The 18,130-nt window shown below is 51.6% G+C and overlaps 7 protein-coding genes across 7 annotated transcripts; 2 read left to right on the forward strand and 5 right to left on the reverse strand.

Moving 5' to 3' along the window:
- The first annotated feature begins 2 nt into the window (after positions 1 to 2).
- On the forward strand, positions 3 to 1,122 carry K489DRAFT_379278 (uncharacterized protein). The gene has a single exon (XM_033604610.1). The coding sequence runs from the start codon at positions 415 to 417 to the stop codon at positions 1,063 to 1,065; it is 651 nt and encodes a 216-aa protein (XP_033460331.1). The 5' UTR covers positions 3 to 414; the 3' UTR covers positions 1,066 to 1,122.
- A 1,649-nt stretch (positions 1,123 to 2,771) lies between these two features.
- Positions 2,772 to 4,094, forward strand: K489DRAFT_379280 (uncharacterized protein). Its single transcript, XM_033604611.1, has one exon. The coding sequence runs from the start codon at positions 2,801 to 2,803 to the stop codon at positions 3,947 to 3,949; it is 1,149 nt and encodes a 382-aa protein (XP_033460332.1). The 5' UTR covers positions 2,772 to 2,800; the 3' UTR covers positions 3,950 to 4,094.
- Positions 4,095 to 4,144: 50 nt separating this feature from the next.
- On the reverse strand, positions 4,145 to 5,595 carry K489DRAFT_379281 (uncharacterized protein). Its single transcript, XM_033604612.1, has 2 exons — positions 5,292 to 5,595; positions 4,145 to 5,231 (listed from the first exon to the last, which is right to left on the reverse strand). The coding sequence occupies exons 1-2, from the start codon at positions 5,530 to 5,532 to the stop codon at positions 4,405 to 4,407; spliced, it is 1,068 nt and encodes a 355-aa protein (XP_033460333.1). The 5' UTR covers positions 5,533 to 5,595; the 3' UTR covers positions 4,145 to 4,404.
- A 443-nt stretch (positions 5,596 to 6,038) lies between these two features.
- On the reverse strand, positions 6,039 to 8,153 carry K489DRAFT_409173 (uncharacterized protein; the record flags this gene model as incomplete). Its single annotated transcript, XM_033607549.1, has 1 exon — positions 6,039 to 8,153. One exon carries the CDS (start codon positions 8,151 to 8,153, stop codon positions 6,039 to 6,041), a length of 2,115 nt encoding a protein of 704 aa, XP_033460334.1.
- A 941-nt stretch (positions 8,154 to 9,094) lies between these two features.
- Positions 9,095 to 10,699, reverse strand: K489DRAFT_409174 (uncharacterized protein; the record flags this gene model as incomplete). Its single annotated transcript, XM_033607550.1, has 2 exons — positions 9,095 to 10,014; positions 10,066 to 10,699. 2 exons carry the CDS (start codon positions 10,697 to 10,699, stop codon positions 9,095 to 9,097), a joined length of 1,554 nt encoding a protein of 517 aa, XP_033460335.1.
- A 609-nt stretch (positions 10,700 to 11,308) lies between these two features.
- Positions 11,309 to 15,325, reverse strand: K489DRAFT_400657 (uncharacterized protein). The gene is made up of 9 exons (XM_033607002.1): positions 15,226 to 15,325; positions 14,999 to 15,146; positions 14,654 to 14,939; positions 14,269 to 14,604; positions 13,627 to 14,212; positions 12,599 to 13,571; positions 12,060 to 12,548; positions 11,763 to 12,005; positions 11,309 to 11,707 (listed from the first exon to the last, which is right to left on the reverse strand). The coding sequence occupies exons 2-9, from the start codon at positions 15,082 to 15,084 to the stop codon at positions 11,473 to 11,475; spliced, it is 3,234 nt and encodes a 1,077-aa protein (XP_033460336.1). The 5' UTR covers positions 15,085 to 15,146; positions 15,226 to 15,325; the 3' UTR covers positions 11,309 to 11,472.
- Positions 15,326 to 16,290: 965 nt separating this feature from the next.
- On the reverse strand, positions 16,291 to 17,298 carry K489DRAFT_409176 (uncharacterized protein; the record flags this gene model as incomplete). Its single annotated transcript, XM_033607551.1, has 4 exons — positions 16,291 to 16,382; positions 16,436 to 16,665; positions 16,732 to 16,913; positions 16,963 to 17,298. The coding sequence occupies 4 exons, from the start codon at positions 17,296 to 17,298 to the stop codon at positions 16,291 to 16,293; spliced, it is 840 nt and encodes a 279-aa protein (XP_033460337.1).
- Between the last annotated feature and the right edge of the window lie 832 nt (positions 17,299 to 18,130).

The following is an 18,130-nucleotide window of genomic DNA, read 5'->3' on the forward strand; positions in this document are numbered from 1 at the left end:
CCCGCATGGCGCCATGAGAGACGGACTGTGGGTTGGTAAGGCGCTGTGTGCGACGAATGGCGGCGGCCTTTCTCGGGACTTGCCTATGTCGCTCCTCTCTGTTGATCTGGTGTGTGCACGGTATGAGACGATGAGTACGACGTTGATGCGTCGTTGATTTGCTCTCAAATCTCTCCGTTGAGGAGGCGGCGGTGGTTCATGATGCGTTGCTGCCGTCCGGGATGCTCAACGACCCCGTTCGCTTATTATCGCTTTCGGATCCTGACGACTTTTTGGACCATCACGGGTAGATTGCAGCACGATTGTTTAATTATAGGCTGTGTGTGATATGTACGACATGCGTGCATACCGGCAAGAGTCAGAAAGCGCATCCGTGAAGAATAGGCAAGCAATCTGGCCTGCCTATGCAAGATTATGTATTATGTGTTCTCGCGGTGCGCAACGCAATGCCTGTATCTCGATGACTCATCTGCTCTCACGTCACGTCCGGAGAGTCTGGGGACGCCCACGTGCCTGGACTCGGTCGGCGGCGGCAGGGATGGTCAGAGTCCCCCCTTCCTCATCGACGCGCACATGCCTGTCACCTGGGCGTCCCTCATCATCGATCATGACGCAGAGGGCGAAGATGCAGGACCTGCATACCGGAAGCAGACTGGCTCGGACTTGTGGCTGTGTCCGCCCGGCGCAGAAGAGTGGATAGATGACGGCGTTGATATCGTAGTGCCATCGGAGCATGATCGGGCCGACCGATGGAAATTGATCTCTGACTGGCGATGGGCGACCGACGTGTGTTTGTGCGTTCCCCTCGCGTTCTGCGGACAAGGCAGCTTTGGCCTTTTTCTCTCCCTGGTTGGTGGGTGGTGCTACTTCGCTACTTTCTCATGCAGGCGCGACAGAAGCTATCCTCTATCGTCACATGCTAGATCACCTCAACGAAATCCCGTTTCAGACAGATCTCCTCATTCCGTTCTTCTCGGCCTTTGTGTTTCCTTGGAAGAGGCAAAAAGGACTTCCCAGCCCCGGGAGGTCTCGGAGCAGACGACCTCCGTGCAATATGATAGCTGACCCGTTCCCGGCCGACGTTGCATGAAAATCCTGGGAGAGTTGCACGAAACCGTCTTCTTTCTCCACAGAGTACTGCAAAAAATAAGATGATTCGTAGATGTCATGGATTCCGGAGCGGTGTTAGCTCGACGCGTAACATGCACGCCGCGTGCTACGTCGCGCATAGGCCTGGCAGCTCCTACTGCTACATACATACAACTCACACAAACATCTGCCTGGAGGGCACGCACTGCCCAGTCATCGCTGTGAATTTATATGTATACGTCGCGAACTTGGTGACAGCTTTCCGACAAGGCGATCCTGGTAGCCGTCTTGTGGTTGGACAGAGACACTCCCGCGACGGACGAAGAGTTCGGCCGGACAAGCACCACTTGGGGCATATATCACAAATCACATTCCAGCCAGCCTTGCCCTCCATGCCTTCTATGCCCTTCGTATCTTATTTTGCTGTATTTTTGTTGATCATTATATCATAGCCTGTTGATCAACCTTGTTCCTCACTGGATAATGTACAAGACGAGTCGTGTAAACATTGTGATATCGTCCATCCTGTCCATTTGACTTTTGTCGAAGAGTACCCCACCTCCACGCACACCCATTGTCGTCATCGTTATCAATTGGCGTCCGCTTAACACCGTTTAAGTCCAGCTCATCAACATCATCTCTCGAAAATGTTCCCATCTCCTCCACCTGCGCACCAACACCCCAAAAGTCCAACCATCAGCTCCTCCACCCATCTTCACGGTCATTCGGTGGGATGATAGACCGAGCGTCTTCCCCTACGATGCCGGGATGAGCGAGCTCGAGTGGATCCTGATCGTCTCCACCGATCGGAAGATTTGGTCGAAGCTACAGTGTCTCATTCGATTAATATGGTGGGAATCGCGGAGGAACCTGGACCTGAATCTAGCCCCGTTTCCTCCTACTGCCAAACTTAAACCCTGCTGAGCTCTCATTTGGACCGAAGGTATTTTGCGTGTCTCGTGTTACCCTTTCTGGACTGTTTACACTTGTACACAATGCTCTGCGAAAGAAACCGATGGGAGCTCATTCGCGATACACCCGAATTGTCATCGAGAGATTGCTATGCACGGCCGGCTACGAATGAAGGATACTCCAAAGACGCGGAAAATCAATGATGACCCTCCACCACCACCACCTTCCTTCGTCACCCCTCCATCTCGTGCATCCCGTCTCACTGATCAGATAATCACCTACATCATCCATTCTGACAATCACACGTGCGCGAGGGTGACGGAGCTGTCTTACCCTTTTTCCAATAATTTATTTTAAGGTGTCCGAGAGAGCCAGATACCACGGAGAATAAGTAGTTCATCTTCCTATCTCGATCTCACTCTTGCAATTCAATCTTCGTGCTCTTCCCTTTTCCAGTCACCCTCCGTGTTCGCATTTGACTGTCGATACTCGCCGTGCTCGATCGCAAGAAAGAACAAGTCACGGCCCACGCTGGAATAACAGAAAACAGAAGGACAATCAGAAGCAGAATCACCTGAATATAGCTCGCGTCAGAAGGGCAATACAGAACCTCTGCGATTCCCCTCTGCTTTGCCACCACACGTCGCCCGAATAACCGCTCATCAGCACAGACAAGCAGTCACTGTAACACGCTGTGACCTAACATTGGGTCAAACACAGGCATACATCGTCTTTTTGCGCTCTTGGGTTTCGAGGAACCAAGATAATTCTAGATCTCACAACATCACATTCCACACACATGGCCACAGCACTAGTCATGGCTGACAAGATAGTCAGCCCACAGCTCGACATGAAGCCATCCGCCGCGCTGCCAGCACACAGATCTGTCAAGCGACGAAGGCAACAGCCTTCAATGACTCTCCTCCCAAGCCCCGAGGAATCTCCCGCCTCGCCGGTAGGCCAGACTTCAGAATTGAATGAGATCCCACTCCTTGACTCCCTCGACCCTCTCGAGAAGAACAACGCCCAAAGCCAAGAACAAGCCTCCGAGGCCGAGCAATCCGCCCGCCTCCTCACCCTCGCCACCCACGTCCTCAGCACCGAAGCCACCGCCCTGAACCACCTCACCACAACCTACCAAACCACCCCGAGCGCCCGCACCGCCCTCCTCTACGCAACGCGCGCCATCCTCCGCGCCCACGCCAACCACGGCCGCGCCATCATCTCCGGCGTGGGCAAGAGCGGCTACATCGGGCAGAAGCTGTGCGCGACGCTCAAAAGCCTCGGCGTCGGCGCAAGTTTCATGCACGCGTGCGAAGCCGCGCACGGCGACCTCGGCGACGTCTCCCGCGACGGCCGCGACGTCATCGTCTTCGTCACCTTCTCCGGCCGCACGCCCGAGCTGATGAACCTCGTCCCGCACCTGCCGCGGGGCACCGACATCGTCGCGCTCTCGGGCTCCGACGGCGGCGTGGACGGCTGTGCCATCCTGCGGGAGCGGCGGAAGAGATTGTCCGAGGAAGACCGCGATGACACTGCAGGGAGCTCCGGCGACAAAGTCGGCGAGACCATCCTCCTCCCCGCGCCCATCCACGAGAAAGAGGAGCTTTCCTTCGGCGTGTGCGCGCCCACGACTTCCACAACCGTCGCGCTCGCCGTCGCGGACATGCTCGCGATCACCGTCGCGGAGGAGTTGCACCGTTGCGAGGCCGGAGGCGACAGTCGTACCAAGGCTGTCTTCCGACGGAATCATCCCGGCGGTGCCATCGGCATGATGCCGATCCCGCCGGTCGTCGCCGCCGCCGCGGGCGCGGTTGCTGTTGCGCAGCCTTGCATTGATACCGGCAAGGTCGGCGGCGCCAAGCGGGCACGGGAGGACGATGAGGAGGAGGAAAATGGAGTGACGGAGTTGCCCTCGCCGTATCCTTCTGGTGAGGACGATCGTTGACCGATCGGTTTCGAGGCGAGAGAAGTCGACGTTTGGTTGTCTAGCTTTTCTTCGCTTACGTCGAGGTTTTTGATTTCTTTTTGGTTACGTTGAGATGAGATGCTTGGAGGAAATAGCATCCAAACATGATGACGACGATAGCGCATCACACGAGTCACGATGAACGTGACGGCAGGTTCCATGGTCGCGGCCATGCTGTTGGACTTGAATAGAAGGATACATTTATGAATGTGTCTAGATGGACCTGCGAGCAATGAATGCATGGCAGACCAATGATGGTACATGAAATGAAATTCTTTTCCGAGCGGCAGGCACTGCGCCTGGCCGACATGACGACAGCAGAGTGCTCCACTTTTGCACGTTATCCAGTCTCTTCTCCGAGCTCTTTCTGCGTCTAGCCTGACACATGTACGGTGCGCAATGATGTATGTGCGCTTATGCCTTTCCTTCTTGCCTCATACTGGCTTCACACCCTTATGTATCGCCGCGATGCCCAAACTGAGATCCTCCCATCCATGCTGCATCGGCGTCTGACCCGGCGACCTACCTCCCGAGCCCACCTCTCCACCGACATCACCCGGGATGAGGAACCCCGCCTCTGAGATCATCCGCGCCCACTCGGGCTGACTCGGGAACCTCTCAATGCTCTCGACGAGATACTGATAACTATCGCGATCCGACGCGACGATCTGTCCAATCAACGGGATCGCGCTGAAGCTCCATCTCTTGTACACAGCGTTGAGGAGAGAATTGCTCAACTGCGGCGCGAATTCCAGACAGGCGAAAACTCCTCCCGGTCGGAGAACGCGGAATGCTTCGCGCAGAGCGCGGTCTTTGTGGGTGAAATTGCGGATGCCGAAAGCTACGGTGTACAAATCGATGCTGTTGCTTTCGATCGCCGAGAGGTCCTCGGCGTTGGCTTCGAGGTAATCGACTCGGCCCTGTGCGTGGTATGGCGTCTGGGAGAGTCGCTTTCGGCCTTCAGCCAACATGTCGGGATTGATGTCCGAGATGGTCACGTGGCTGGCCGTGTCGCCGTGGATGCGCGTGGCGTGATCCAGCATGCGCAATGCGATGTCGCCGCTACCACCGGCGATATCGAGAATGCGTTGCGGTCGTGCGGGAGAGGCGGCGTTGAACTCGGAGGAGGTGGTGGGTGTTCGCTTCATGCCGGGGTCGAGCGAGCGCACGAAGTGGTCTTTCCATAATCGGTGGATTCCGAGGGACATGAAATCGTTCATGACATCGTAACTGCTTGCTACAGACGAGAAGACGGCGCCAACTATAGTGAGTCTTGGGTCAGTTCTTGAAATTCGTTTGGCGAGAGATAATGAGAGCAGACCTCTGGACTCCTTTGCTGTTTCATCGACAGTCTCAAACCCGAAATGTGTTGTGCCATTGTTTCGTGAACTCGAAGGTGTTGGAGATGGTCGTTGCGATCGCGGTTGTGGCGTTTGCTGTTGCAGGAGCCCTCCTCGTTGCGATGTGACAAAGCTTCTTCGGACACATTCAGTGCATGTCCAAGGCGTCCTTGCAGAGGTCAGACGAAGGCGCTTTGCTGCGCGCGGTGCACTAAGCGACATATTTATTGAGTGAGTCGTGGATGACTCTGACGATTGATCGGAAGATGGTGGTGGCAATGGCTCCCCATGTTCATGATTTCAATGATGCCCTTTGTTCACTCAAATTCAAGCGGAATTGCCTAAAGGGGAATTCATCATCAAAGATCGAGCGGCGGCGGAAGTGTCACACATCGCTTTGGTTGACCGTAGCAACAAGCTACGGTCAACCGACAATCTGACACTCGATCGAGAGAGCTTCTTTAATTCGAACGACCTAAGAAGCGCAAATTCGATCGGATCGACTACATTCATTCTCACACTTGAATAGGATCACCCATCACTCATCGGAATAGGCCGTACCAGCCAACAACAAGAAGCTGGGCGGAGAGAGAAGCCATGGAATCGTTTGGTGTGAACTCGCATTGTTAGAAGATGGCTTGAACAAAACCGGCATAAGGGATAGTTCACCATAATTCGTCGCTTCATTTTCATGTACATTTCGTTGCAATATACTGGGCACATCTCTCTTAAGGCGGCGACATTGGAGGAAGAGTTGTTGTCGAAGGTGCGGTGATTCTCGTCCGCTGAATCTCGTCCGAAACCTCCGCGTCGACGCCCTCGAGGATGGCTGAGATTCGAGACCGGGAACTTCCCTTCTCATCATCACCGCCTGCTTCCACAGCTCTCGCGATGCGTGCCTCAACGATCTTGCGCCAATTCTCAGCTTGGAGTAATCTCTCTCGAAGATCACGAACCTCTTGAGCTGTTAAGCCTTCGCCGTTAAGCCTTTCATTCTTTTTCCTTTCCTCCTCTTCCTCCTCTTCCAGTTTCTTCTCTTCTTTCTCCCTCTGCTTCGCTTCCTTGTTTTCCATTCTCCTTCTCTCCTTGCGACCTCTTGCCTCCAACTTTTCCACGGCTTTTCGGTGTTTCTCGCTGGCCTTCTCCATTTCTCTCTCCCTGCGTGCACTCCGTTTTGCTGCTTCTTCCGAAGCGGAAGCTTGCAGACGGCGAAGTTTGGCTTCTTCCGCTGCGCGATGCTTGGCATGTTCTGCGTTGAGCCTTTCTCGCTTGTGTAAGAGCTTCTGAAGCTCTTTCTCATGTTTCTCGAGCTTTTCCTTCCCGGCAGCGCTAAGGGAGGATGTGGAGGAGTTGGCGTGATCATTGAGGACGAGCGGATCTTCACGGTGGAGTTGTCCGGATGATGCTGACATGAAAGATGCTGTATCTGAGATGGACAAGGAAGAGGTGTCGGATTCATCGTCCGAGGACGAAGCACCATGAAGGCGGGAGTGCAGAAGTGACGAGACGGATCTCGGGGCGTATGCTTCGACGCTGTTTTCGATCGCATTCGTCAGACTTGAGAGTATGCCACCTCCTTGAGTCGGTACTGGCTCAGTGGCAGATCGTGGGGCCTGTATCTTTGCTTCACCTTCTGTTATGCTCGAAACATTTGTGCTGGGTCTGGGTGCCGGTGGGATGACTTCACCCTCACTGTCTCCCTCCACCTTCCATTTACATGCCCAGTCCAAAAATTTGCCTACATCTGCCAGCATGGTCTCCGGTGTGCCACGGTCCACCAGGAATCTAGGAATGCCTCCGCCTGGATCGGATCGAGATACCATGAGCCATTCCACAGGATTAAGTTCAGGGTCGACGTCTGCAATTTCAGTAGTCTTGTCAGCGCTTGCCGAGGAAGATGGTTCCGCATCTTTTCCGACATCCTTGCTGTCTTTGTGCTTCGCGTCCGAATTGTCTTTTGATGATGAATCGTCGCTGGTGCCTCCTACCGCTCGAGCTCGGAGTTGCGCTCTACCAGCCCGGCTCAGTGGGATCTCCCGAATCATCTCGACCGACTCATACTGAGCACGAACATATCCTGATCTCGCTCCAGCCTCGGGGTGCTCTTGTAGAGGTCTTGAGACGATCATGAAGTGTCTTGGCACGACCGGCTCCTCCTTGTCTTCCGCCATCCCCTCGCTACCAGCAGCCTTTGTCCCGCTGAACTCCATTCCTAAAGCTTCGCTACCCGTGCACACAGCCGCCACGAAGTCTCTAGCAGCGACCGGACCAGGAAACTGAGCACTCAACAACCAAGCCTGAAAGGTTCCAGCACCTGTGATCTCGCGTGTGTCCAATTTTTCATCCGCCGCAAGGCCGCGGATCGCTCCTGCTCCAGGTTTGTCACTTTCTGCTGCAAGGCTTGCATCGAATTCTGCTTTCATCGCTGCCCGCATTTTGTTGAAACCAATTCCCTCATGCACACTCCTTCGAGCAAACCATGAGCCATGACGATCTTTACTTGACACCTTGTAGATATTGACTGCATGAGGGTTCTCTTTCGGCGAGGATTTGAGCGGCTTTCCCCAATATGATTGTAGTGCGGCATGAGAAGGATGTGAGAGCGGTGCACGAGCTGTGCTGGGATGTATCTCGACAGCCGAGTTGGCAGAGTTCGGCGTGGTGTGGTGCGGTGTGGCATCCAAAAAGGGCGTGCCCTCTGATGGCGGTGGTATGGAATTGCAAATGACCTCGCCAGCCGTGAAGGCAGTCCTCAAGTACGTCTTCAATTCATCTTCGGAAGTCGGTATGTCAGACCACGAAATCGGCGAGAGATTCTTGAGGGCTTCGTGTAGTTCGGCCATGATGTCGATGTTCCACTTCAGGAAATCAGTGTTCCGAGTGTAAGCGTTCTATGCGAGTCAACGCGGAAGCTTTGCGTTGTCAATGCGTGTGCAGAATGTTGTCCAAGTGAACATGCTGGTTGGTGCACAGGTAAGTATGTCTTGACGATCTGCACTTTTCTAGCAAGGGATGGCCGTGCAGTCAATTTCTTTACCATGAGGGTCAAGGCATCCTTACCACAAAAGAGGTGAAAGGCCAAGTCTCGTGGCGGCAGTGACGACCAACTTACGACGACCTGTGATGGCGTACGACATGATGACGAGGATGCAGTCTGGTTGACATGAATTATAGTTTAATAGCGCTACGCACGCGACTCCCGGGACCGCAGAATGCCGCTCTTTCCCAACTGAACATGGAAAGACATGCGTCCCTCTAAGAGTCCACTGGCCACTTATATACGGTTCAATGGAAGCCGCCTCTCTCAAATTCATATATCTACTCATCTATATGTACGAGTGTCAGCTGTACGTTCCGCCCCAAAATAGCATCACTATCAAGGTAAGAGAGCATTCTAAAGTTCCAACAGGTCCATCGCGGTATGACGTCGTAAACATCCCCGCCTTGAATTCCAGGGCTTTGACTTCAAGAGGCAATCGTCTGGAAACAGGTTCGCTGTTGGGCCGTCGCGACAGCCGAGGCCGAATTCCAACGACCAACGCTCTGACATATTGCACTTGTTCACCAGCCCATCCCCATGAACTTTGGGTGTCGAAGGACACAGCTATCGATCAAACCGGACGGGTCACCCCGACAGGTCAATTGAAACAATAACATTCGAAACTGCCTTGTGTAAATCTTGGAAGTGGGTAGGTCTATTAGTCATCGGCGAATATGATCATCTGATGAGTCATCGCGGTGTCCCATCCGATGTGACCGATGCCTACATTGGGACACAGCACCGCTATGGCATCCTGGTTGAATCGGTGCCGACAAATCCGAGGACCCATTTCCTGACCAAGTCGATCCAGGAAGTCCGCTGTGTGGATGTCATCGCGAGAATCAGCGAAGCCATGGAGATGATCGTTGCGACCAGGAAAAAGGTCCATATCGATGGGAAGTTTCCCTGAATTTCCGATACGTTCATTCCAAAGACACTTGCCACGAACGAGAGTGGTATGAAGAAGAAGGCCAGCCGAGTGAATCTACTGACCAGCTCTGCCTGATCGACTGACCGGCGAGCTTCCTCGATGCTGATCCGATTGATGAGTAGGCCACTCGCTGCTTCGCACCGACGCAGCAGACTCTGGCAGCGCACGCTGAGCTCATCGTAATCTCGCAGTAAATCCTTTCGAATCTTCTCCATTCGCAACCATTCTTTGTTTGAATGGGACTTGTCAGGCCAGGGCCATCCTGCACTTCCCTTATCGTCGGTAGTGTTCCGGTTGTCGGAAATGGCGCCTTGGAAGTTCTTGATCAGGCTGATATTGTACTGAAGCTGTGCCAATCCGCCCTGGAATTTTTTTGGCTTGACGCGTTGGCAATTATCAATATCAGCCTCTAGATAGTTCAGCAACTGATTCCAAGACGCTGCGGCCACCGCCAGTGTCCGTGCACATATCACGAATGGATATTTTCCTAACAGATCCTGGTCTTGGGTGCGAAAGCAAGCAAGGAGAGGGTGGTGCGGATGTATGAGATAGGTTTCCGGGATCTGGTCAAGTTCTCCAGGGATATCGAGGAATGAATTGCCGTCGAGATCATTGTAATCCACCACTAGCAGGACTTCAGGCTGTTGATCCTCGTCCACTAAGTATTTACACCACGGCAGTTCGACATCAGGACGTATTTGTACGCCTTTGCCGCGATCGATCAAGTATATTCCTATTCATAATCAGTCAAGTACCTTCAAGACGATTTCAAAGCCTTGCCTACCTGTCCAAAATCCATTCGCGACTTCCGCGACGCTGAAGGACACCAATTGCTCGACGCTGAAGTATTCGAAAGAATGTACGTTCACCTTCCGAAATCTCGTCGCCCCGAAGAGTCGTTTGTCCATTAAAATCTTTTCATACTCTAGAGTCATCTTGATGGCATTTTGCCTTTCCTGGGAAAGCTCTTCAAAGTCACTTCCAAGCGATGCTTTTCGCTTACCAGTTCGGAAGAGTCGTATGAATCGAATATGCACAATATTGTCGCGTCGAGAGGGGAGTGCAGGAAGTTCGAAAGAAGTGGGCTTTTGAATGACTGTTCGCTCGAGTTCCAGATGGCCCAATAAGAGTTCTGGACGTGGAAAGAACTTCTTTCCGAGGTGGCTGATCGTAGCAGGGGAGGGGAAACCTGACACGCATACAACGCGGCAACCTTGCTTTGGTTTATCGATATCGATGCTCTTTGGACCTTCATTCAGCTGGCTAGGATCAAATTCGATGCACGAAATCTCTCTCTCGCTAGCCTCTTGCGGCTGCTTGATGAAATTCACGAGCCGCTCCAGGTAAAATGTGGAATCCCGGTGAAATCTCTTACATGTCTCAAGATAGGTAATGTAGCCATTAGCCTCAGCGGACATCTTCTTGACCTTTTAAAATTCAACTATGAAGCTTTTGTAGTTACGCAAGATCCTGGCGCAACGTCAAGTTCAATAAGGTGTTGTGCAATCAGTGGTGCGTGATGTTTCCTGACGGTATTCGAGTTTTGGCTGGTGTGAAGCTTGGGGCAAAGATCCTTTACACTTCTGCACCTACTTCCTAGAGTCTGAAGTCCAGGCTCTTGGCTAATTATGCTTGTTGAGGGGGAATTGGTATGATTCATGCACGGTATGGGCGGCCAGGGCCTCTCGAGATCAAGATAGCTACGAAAGTTGTGGCTGTTTTTGTCGCACGTGTTTCCGAAAGTAGTCGACATGCTGCAGCCACACCACGCACTAATGCACTGTGTCGTAATCAGCTATGGTCCCAAGAAGACGATGAGCAAACTTCTGTGAGTTCACATGTTGACCTTCTAACTTCTACACGGGTGCACGGCTTCAGGCGCCTTGATTGATAATCTTCTGCACAAACTCACACGCAGGTGCGCTCAAATTACGCAAAAGGTTGTTGGTAGATATATCGTGACAATGTAAAAGGGTTTACTAATTCCAGTTCCCGAAGGAAGAAGCCAAATTTACATTTTCAGACGAAGTTGGACTTACGACTTTTGATGGGCAGGGAAGTTATCGCTCAATGTCATGTCCGTCGTGACGTCCGCCGTGAAATCAATTCGATGTGGCACAAGCGAATAGACACGACAAGCGATCTCAAACTCGATCGATATGTTGGAATAAACTAAATCGCCGGGATTCTTTCATCTCGACCAGCACATGACGACACTGTCGTAGTCGGCTTCCTTCTGCGCAGCGGTCCAGCCTTCCCCCATGCTCTTTTTCCTCAAACGTTCTGCATCTTTCAATGCCTCTTGACTTTCTGAGAACATATCAAGCCTTGCAAAGACTTGGTGTAGTTTGAACTTGGTACGAGACAGCTCAATATTATACGCTTCATCCTGTTGATACACTCCAACAGCTTGTTCGAGTGTTTCTCTGTAAAAATTTGTCAGTGATTTGTGACCGCAGTAAAGTATATGATTTGACGTACCTTGCATCTTCATATTCTTGCTTAGCTGTAATATCGCCCTCATTAGTACCAGCTGTGCCTCTAGCTATGCCGCGCCTCCAATGAAGCCATCCGATCTTGTACAGGGTATCCGCATATCGGTGATGATCGGTCCCGATGGTTGCGGACAGCATTTCTTTTGATGCTAGCTGCGCCTTCATCGCTTCATCCCACAGAGCTTGTCGCGCCTTGTTGTTGCCAAGTGTTTGATAGAGAATACCGGTTCTGCAGTCCAATGTTACTTCAGGCTCGCGTTACGTAGACTATCGGAACACTCACCGAAAGGATGTTGTATCTAGCGGCCCGTGGTGGCTCGCTCGCGCACTGATGACTTCAACGAGTACTGCTTCCGCCTCGGAGTATCTTTCTTGAATGTCCAGGCAAGTGGCTAGATGGTTTTCGTAAATTCCTCGTTCCGCATTCGGAAATTTCGCAGCTTCGGCCAGACACCGTTTGTAATGAGGCTCTGCTTTTTCTGGGTTGTTAGCGCCCATGTATCCGTTAGCAAGACCCCCAATGCTTAGTATCTCCCGGAAACTTGGACTGGAGATGAGACCTGCAGCCTTGGCTTTTTCTAAATACTCATTCTCTTTCCGGAAATTTTCCAACGCGCGGATTGCCTGGTTCGACTCAGTGTCTATCGAAGCTCGAGTGTAGTATAAATCGGCAAGATTCAGCTCAGAGCCTTCTGGGTATCTTTTGCAGAAGCGGAGAGCGTTCTCAAGCAATTTCTCGGCTGTCTTGAACAGTCCGCGCTCATAGCAGTACCTAGGCAATTCAGTAATGGCAAAGATACAACAAGATGGTATTTCTCTTACCATGCAGCACTGATGACGAGTCTTGCAAATTCCGGACCACTCCTCAGGGGTGTACTCTTCTCATCGAAAGTGCTGAGGCGATAACGCTCTGCTAGGTGAGCGATGTGATCGACGCCCTTCTCTTGGGCGTCCCAAAGACTAGAGTCATGGCGTTTTTCGTAGTTCTGGAACGGCCAGACGCACTGCAGAATTTCGCAAGCCATATCGAATGCTGCTTGGCTGTCCTGTGGGCTCATCCGAACATGTACATAGGATTGTGGTAGTCGATGCATTTGCATTTGTTTGGAATTAACCAGTCGCATCACTAAAGTGCTGTTGCTGAGATTGGTCCGCTCTCTACGAAAGGCTTGCTCGCTACGAAGCCAGTGAAGTCGCGTATCCGTACTCTTGGCGGCAGCTGCTGTGATCAGATCTTCCTGAATCTTGTCCGGATCGAGAAACGCAAGTATTTGCAAGAGCGTCATTGAATCCTTCGACAATGCTTCGAGCTTGTCATAATGGATTTTCCAGACGATCCTCAGACTGTTCCGGTACACACGAAAATTGGCAAGCTCAGCGAGGTTGCCTGAATTTTCGAAAAGCTCTTCGTTGGTAACTCGAGTAAGATCCGCTAGGGAATGAGATTCTGCTACAAGCAGTTCGCCCGCTGATGCTATGCCCAGTGCTAGGCATCCGAGACGATCACAAACAAACTTTGCTCGGCCGCGGTCTTCATCCGTTCCCGCGACTCCAGCGAACTTGAGCAATAATTCCACAGAATCGGCTTCGTCAAGGCGGCCTATTTCGCAGAAACTTCCAGTGAATGACGCCAGCGAGGCTCTAGAGCGCGCCGTCACCAAAATGGAGCCGTGATCACCACGAGGCCAATAGTCGTCTAGTATCGAGCTGTCTTCCGAATCTTCAGACATCTGGGCTCGTGAGTTGTACAATTTCTCTCCATCAGCGTTGTCGAATATCATGATCCAGGGACATTCTTTGGGATGTTAGTTCTGTGCGTAAGATGCCTATAAAGATATTCAGAAGCTTACCCAGCGATTTCAAGTGAGCTTTCACTTGTTCTCGAACAGCTTGATATCCAACCTTGGTCTTCGATCTCACTATACCTAGTCCTTCCGCAAAATCTGCAAAGCTGGCATTGAGCTTCACACGCGTGTCTGCTTGTGCCCAAAGAATGACCTGAAAAATATCGCGGCGCGACAAAACATACTCAAGCGCGGTTTGGGTCTTGCCCGCGCCACCAATGCCGTACAGAGCGAGTTCTCGTCGCTTTCCCGTTGCAGAACTCGGATCTAGGCAAAGCCCGATCTCTTCGAGCTTTTTCTTTCTTCCAGTGAATCGAGGATTGTGTTCGTATTGTTGTATGATGTGACAGTGCTGCGGTGTTGTGCTCTTTCTGGTTGGGATCTTTGTCGACCGAATTGGGAGGACTACATCTTGTTGTGGTTCAGAAGGAACAGATATGGCCTTGTCAACTATCGACAAACAAATTCGCGAGAGCTTCAACTCCAAATCCTTTTGCTGGCCAAGCGGGAAATCCGCAATGCTGGCGTAGTCGCCAGGCAAGCTGTGCAGCTCACTTCCGGGTCCCCTTTCCACATGAGCTTTCCCCATAATCTGGGATTTCCATTAGTGAACAATGTTGCAACTCGAAGATGGATTTGCTGGCTCACAAGTGACTTTTGCGTCTTTCGCAATCCAAACCAATGTCGAGACTTAATTTTCGTCAACTGCTCTACATAAGTAGAATGACAGTCGAAAGTCGGCGTGAGCTTTGATCGACTCTTCAAATTCTTTAGAATACGCTTCACGTCAGGAGTCAAAGTGGATTCCAAAGATGGAGCCTGCTTACGCAAGCCCAGCTCCGTCGAGAACGATTCCGTCAAGCAATTCGCAAGCCGTTCATGATTGACATCATCGCCGTAGCTTGGACAGCAGATGTATAGAACACCCGAGATCATGCGTGGGGTTTCCGAGTGGAGCGTACTAGAATTCGCAGAAAGTAGAGCCTGTCACTCAGTGAGATTGGGTTGATATCTGGTAGCGCTCTTTGCTTACATGGTCTAGTATGATGCCGCCGCCCACTCCTTGACAGCATATCACCAGCTTGGCATGTGGGCCTGCACTCTGCTGTTTCTTCTTTGTGTCCAATCCAGTCAGCAGGCGTTGAGACCACTCTCCGACAGAAGCGCTGCTCAGTGGCGATGTCTTGGCCAGACTGTAGTTGAATAACTCGACTTTACTGATGCGGGCTTGATCAAGAGACAGTGCCTTGACCCATTGCTCTTTCTCTGCTCTGGTCGGCCGTTGATTCACAAATCTTAGCCCTGGGAGAATTAGAAAGCTATGAGTGATTAGTAATGTAGTTTGTTTGCATGGTGAGCTGCGTACCAAGGTACTTACTGTATATGGTGGCCGCTGTTTGGTGTTTGCTGAGTCGAACTTTCAAACAGGGTCTCGAACGATGGTTGTGGCACGCTGTGTGACATTACTCCTCAGATGGCGTAGTTTGGCACGACTCTTTTTGGTGTCTTCTCAGCACCTGCAGCTTCTAGAAGGAGCAAAGGCAAGTGATTAGCATTGTATCCTCAGCCTTGTCTGCATAGAAGCACGATGTATCATGTTCTCACCCCGAGCTGTAAAGGACCCGATCGAGATCCTTTGCGTGATATCCGACAGAGTTTTGACGAGTTCAAATCAATAACCAGAGTCTGAGAGCGGAACGGCAAGATCGGAATCTTTCAGAGCAAGGCAGACCTTACAGCGCATACCGACCGAGGTATCCACAAGGAGCAGCTTCGGGAGGCCCCCCCCCTCCTTCGTCTGCACCATGCATGCACGCATGTAGCTTGCGTGCATGGTGGCGTATACAAGCAAATTTGTACCGAAAATATCATCAAGTGACGTCGAATTAGCATGATACTTTGCAGATGTGCCTACCATATCCCAGGAGTCCTAATAGGCGTGGGTGATGTGCAGTACATGACAGTCCGAAGGGTTTAGCATGTGAAGACTCGATCGATTGCGATGCGTCAGAACAGTCGAGAGCTCGTGGCGGCGCCATCACAGAGCTATCGTGTCTCACCGGTCGAGGTTGACCAAATCTAAATTGGCATAAATATGTCTTTCTTACGGTCGGATGAGTCGCAAGACGCTCATTACTTCATCGACCAAATTCCATCAACCCGAATCATCTCCAACGTGCCTCTTTGACCCAGTATGTTTCACGCGCATGGAAGCTCCCTTTCAGAACTGACCTTCTCAGAAATGAAGGACAGCACTCCATCCCAACCATGGAAAGCCTGGTACGTGCCGGACAAGACTGCCACCACTGAGACCAAGCATGTGGTTGCAACCTACGACGACAGTCAGAATGGTCAAGCTCCGAATTTGCCTGTTGCCGTGGTCCATAAAAAGTGAGGCCCAGCTCGCGACATACTGTGGACACCAGCTGTAAGTGAACTCGACCTTTGATCCCAACCTCAATCTATCACGACTGAAACCACTTCCATGCAGACTTGTTTCGAACTCGAGCTATCATTGGCAGTCTCTGTAAATACTGAACGAATGATAACGTACTGTTGAATGAAAACGTTCCATTAAATTGTGAAAATCAACACATAATGTAACGCTGTGTAAATCGTTGTCAGTAGTATAGGTAGAAGAAGAATAGGAACACGTAGAGGGATTATGCCTCAGTAGAATGCAGCAAAGCGAACTTCAATGCTTTCACGTAAAGGACTGTTTGCGTCCGCAATCGGGTTTCGGAATGATCCATGAAAAGCCCCTAGACCATATTATCAGCGCACGTGGCGAGTGTGTTGGACAAGGTCAGCGTACTTGGACGGAAATCATTGGCGTCTGCGTTCCGCCACAGCCAAACCTCGTCCATGCATTGGTCTTGCAGGTAGAACCATCGGTGTCCCAGGCTGTGCCGCAAGAAGCAATTTTCGCCATAGCCATTCGTATATACGACATCGTTTTTGATCGGATCTTGCGCATTGATCGACTGATAATCACAGAAGGCGAGCGGCCAATCCGGCGTCGTGGTACGCAAGAGCCGCCATACGCTGTTCTCATCAGTGAACATTCTCGTCACGAGACTTCTGGTTGGGACATTGAAATCTGACGCTCACTTTAGCACATCATAGTCCTTTTGCAATAACTCATTGGCAAGCTCCGGTCTGTCACTGAGCGATCCTCGGATCTTGATTGCCGCTCCATATGGCGTGAAATCAACGTGAGCGCGCTCGTATGGTTGGGCGTTGGCAACCGTAGTACCTACTGCATCTGGGTAAACTGGCGAACGCTTCCTTATCTTGTCCGAAGGTCAGATGTAGATCTGAAAAATAAGCCATCAGGCATACCTCATAGTCAAACAGAACTATGTAATTATACCGCGGATATTGACGTAGAACGGCATTCTTAATTTCCTCGAAGTACTTCGTTCGCACGGTCGACGCAGACATGAAGTCTTGATATGACAGGCGTGTAGGCATCGTAAGGTAAGTGAATCCTTCCGTGTCAAGATCAGGCTTAGCGAGCACGCGCAAATTCTGAATTCGAGTCCTTTTAGAGACCCACGCATGATTGGTGACTTCGGCACCCGGAATGTGGTCTACCGGGAAAGTCGTGGTGTAGGGCTTCTCGGACTCAAATTTGGCATCGCGGGAGAAGTATCGAATATGCGTGGTGACTGCCATGGTTATGCTCTGATCACCCTGACACGCAATCTCGACATCTTTAGAGACTTTTATAGCATGGATCTGTTCCTTGTAGCCATCTGGTCCGGAGGATGTCGGCGACGCAACTGTCTCGTCGCGTTCACGAAATGTCCATCAATTCCGCAGGTCCGAGGAGCAAGAGCTACCAACGAGTACGTATCTTTGCTATAATGAGGGTGTGAACAGCCCGCGCTGTCATGACCCATGTTGCGATTGCTTTTGTCGCACGGTATGCGAGCGATGTAGACATCACCTCATGAACAAGGTGTGCAGTCGGAAATAAAGCCCGACGTGGGTAAGGGTTTCAAAGGTTGCTTTTACAGTACGTTAGTACTGCGGATATGCAGAGCCGGGAGAAGTCGCGAATCGCGATGTGGTGGCTTGGAAGCTACATCGGCCCAGCACCAGGATCCCGCGCCAGTCGTGCATGCGTCTCCGGACCGGTGAACGCTACCTTCAGGTACATTCGACCGGTGAGTCAGTGAGGCGTCGATCTGGTGACAAGGTCCCACATGTTGGAATTCTCCAGTCGCTGGTTGGGCAGAGATAACACGATTGACCAGTCGCACCATGGGAAATTTAGACCACCCCACCCCACTTGTCATCGACTTCGTTCGCGACTGGCTGGCGACTGCCGAACATTGCGTTTAGTGACTCGCACCTCATCAGGCGTGCGCCGGGACCCATAATCAATGTGTTTCACTATTGTGCGATAACAGAAAGAAGTCGATGAGTCTGAGGGGTCATCGGGGTTTCACGACCGGTGAAACTGGTGCGATGCATGGATATCCCGGCTCCGCACTAGTGCGGA

Source organism: Dissoconium aciculare (genome assembly GCF_010015565.1).
Source record: "Dissoconium aciculare CBS 342.82 unplaced genomic scaffold K489scaffold_5, whole genome shotgun sequence".
NCBI classification, from domain to species: Eukaryota; Fungi; Ascomycota; class Dothideomycetes; order Mycosphaerellales; family Dissoconiaceae; genus Dissoconium; species Dissoconium aciculare.

Coding starts and splice junctions, on each gene's coding strand:
- K489DRAFT_379281 (XM_033604612.1), bottom strand. CDS start 5,532: ATGTCGCTTAGTGCACCGCGCGCAGCAAAGCGCCTTCGTCTGACCTCT. Junction 5,232..5,291: donor AACAGCAAAGGAGTCCAGAG/GTCTGCTCTCAT, acceptor GACTCACTATAG/TTGGCGCCGTCTTCTCGTCT.
- K489DRAFT_379280 (XM_033604611.1), top strand. CDS start 2,801: ATGGCCACAGCACTAGTCATGGCTGACAAGATAGTCAGCCCACAGCTC.
- K489DRAFT_400657 (XM_033607002.1), bottom strand. CDS start 15,084: ATGTCACACAGCGTGCCACAACCATCGTTCGAGACCCTGTTTGAAAGT. Junction 14,940..14,998: donor AACAGCGGCCACCATATACA/GTAAGTACCTTG, acceptor AATCACTCATAG/CTTTCTAATTCTCCCAGGGC. Junction 14,213..14,268: donor GAAAGACGCAAAAGTCACTT/GTGAGCCAGCAA, acceptor TGGAAATCCCAG/ATTATGGGGAAAGCTCATGT.
- K489DRAFT_379278 (XM_033604610.1), top strand. CDS start 415: ATGTATTATGTGTTCTCGCGGTGCGCAACGCAATGCCTGTATCTCGAT.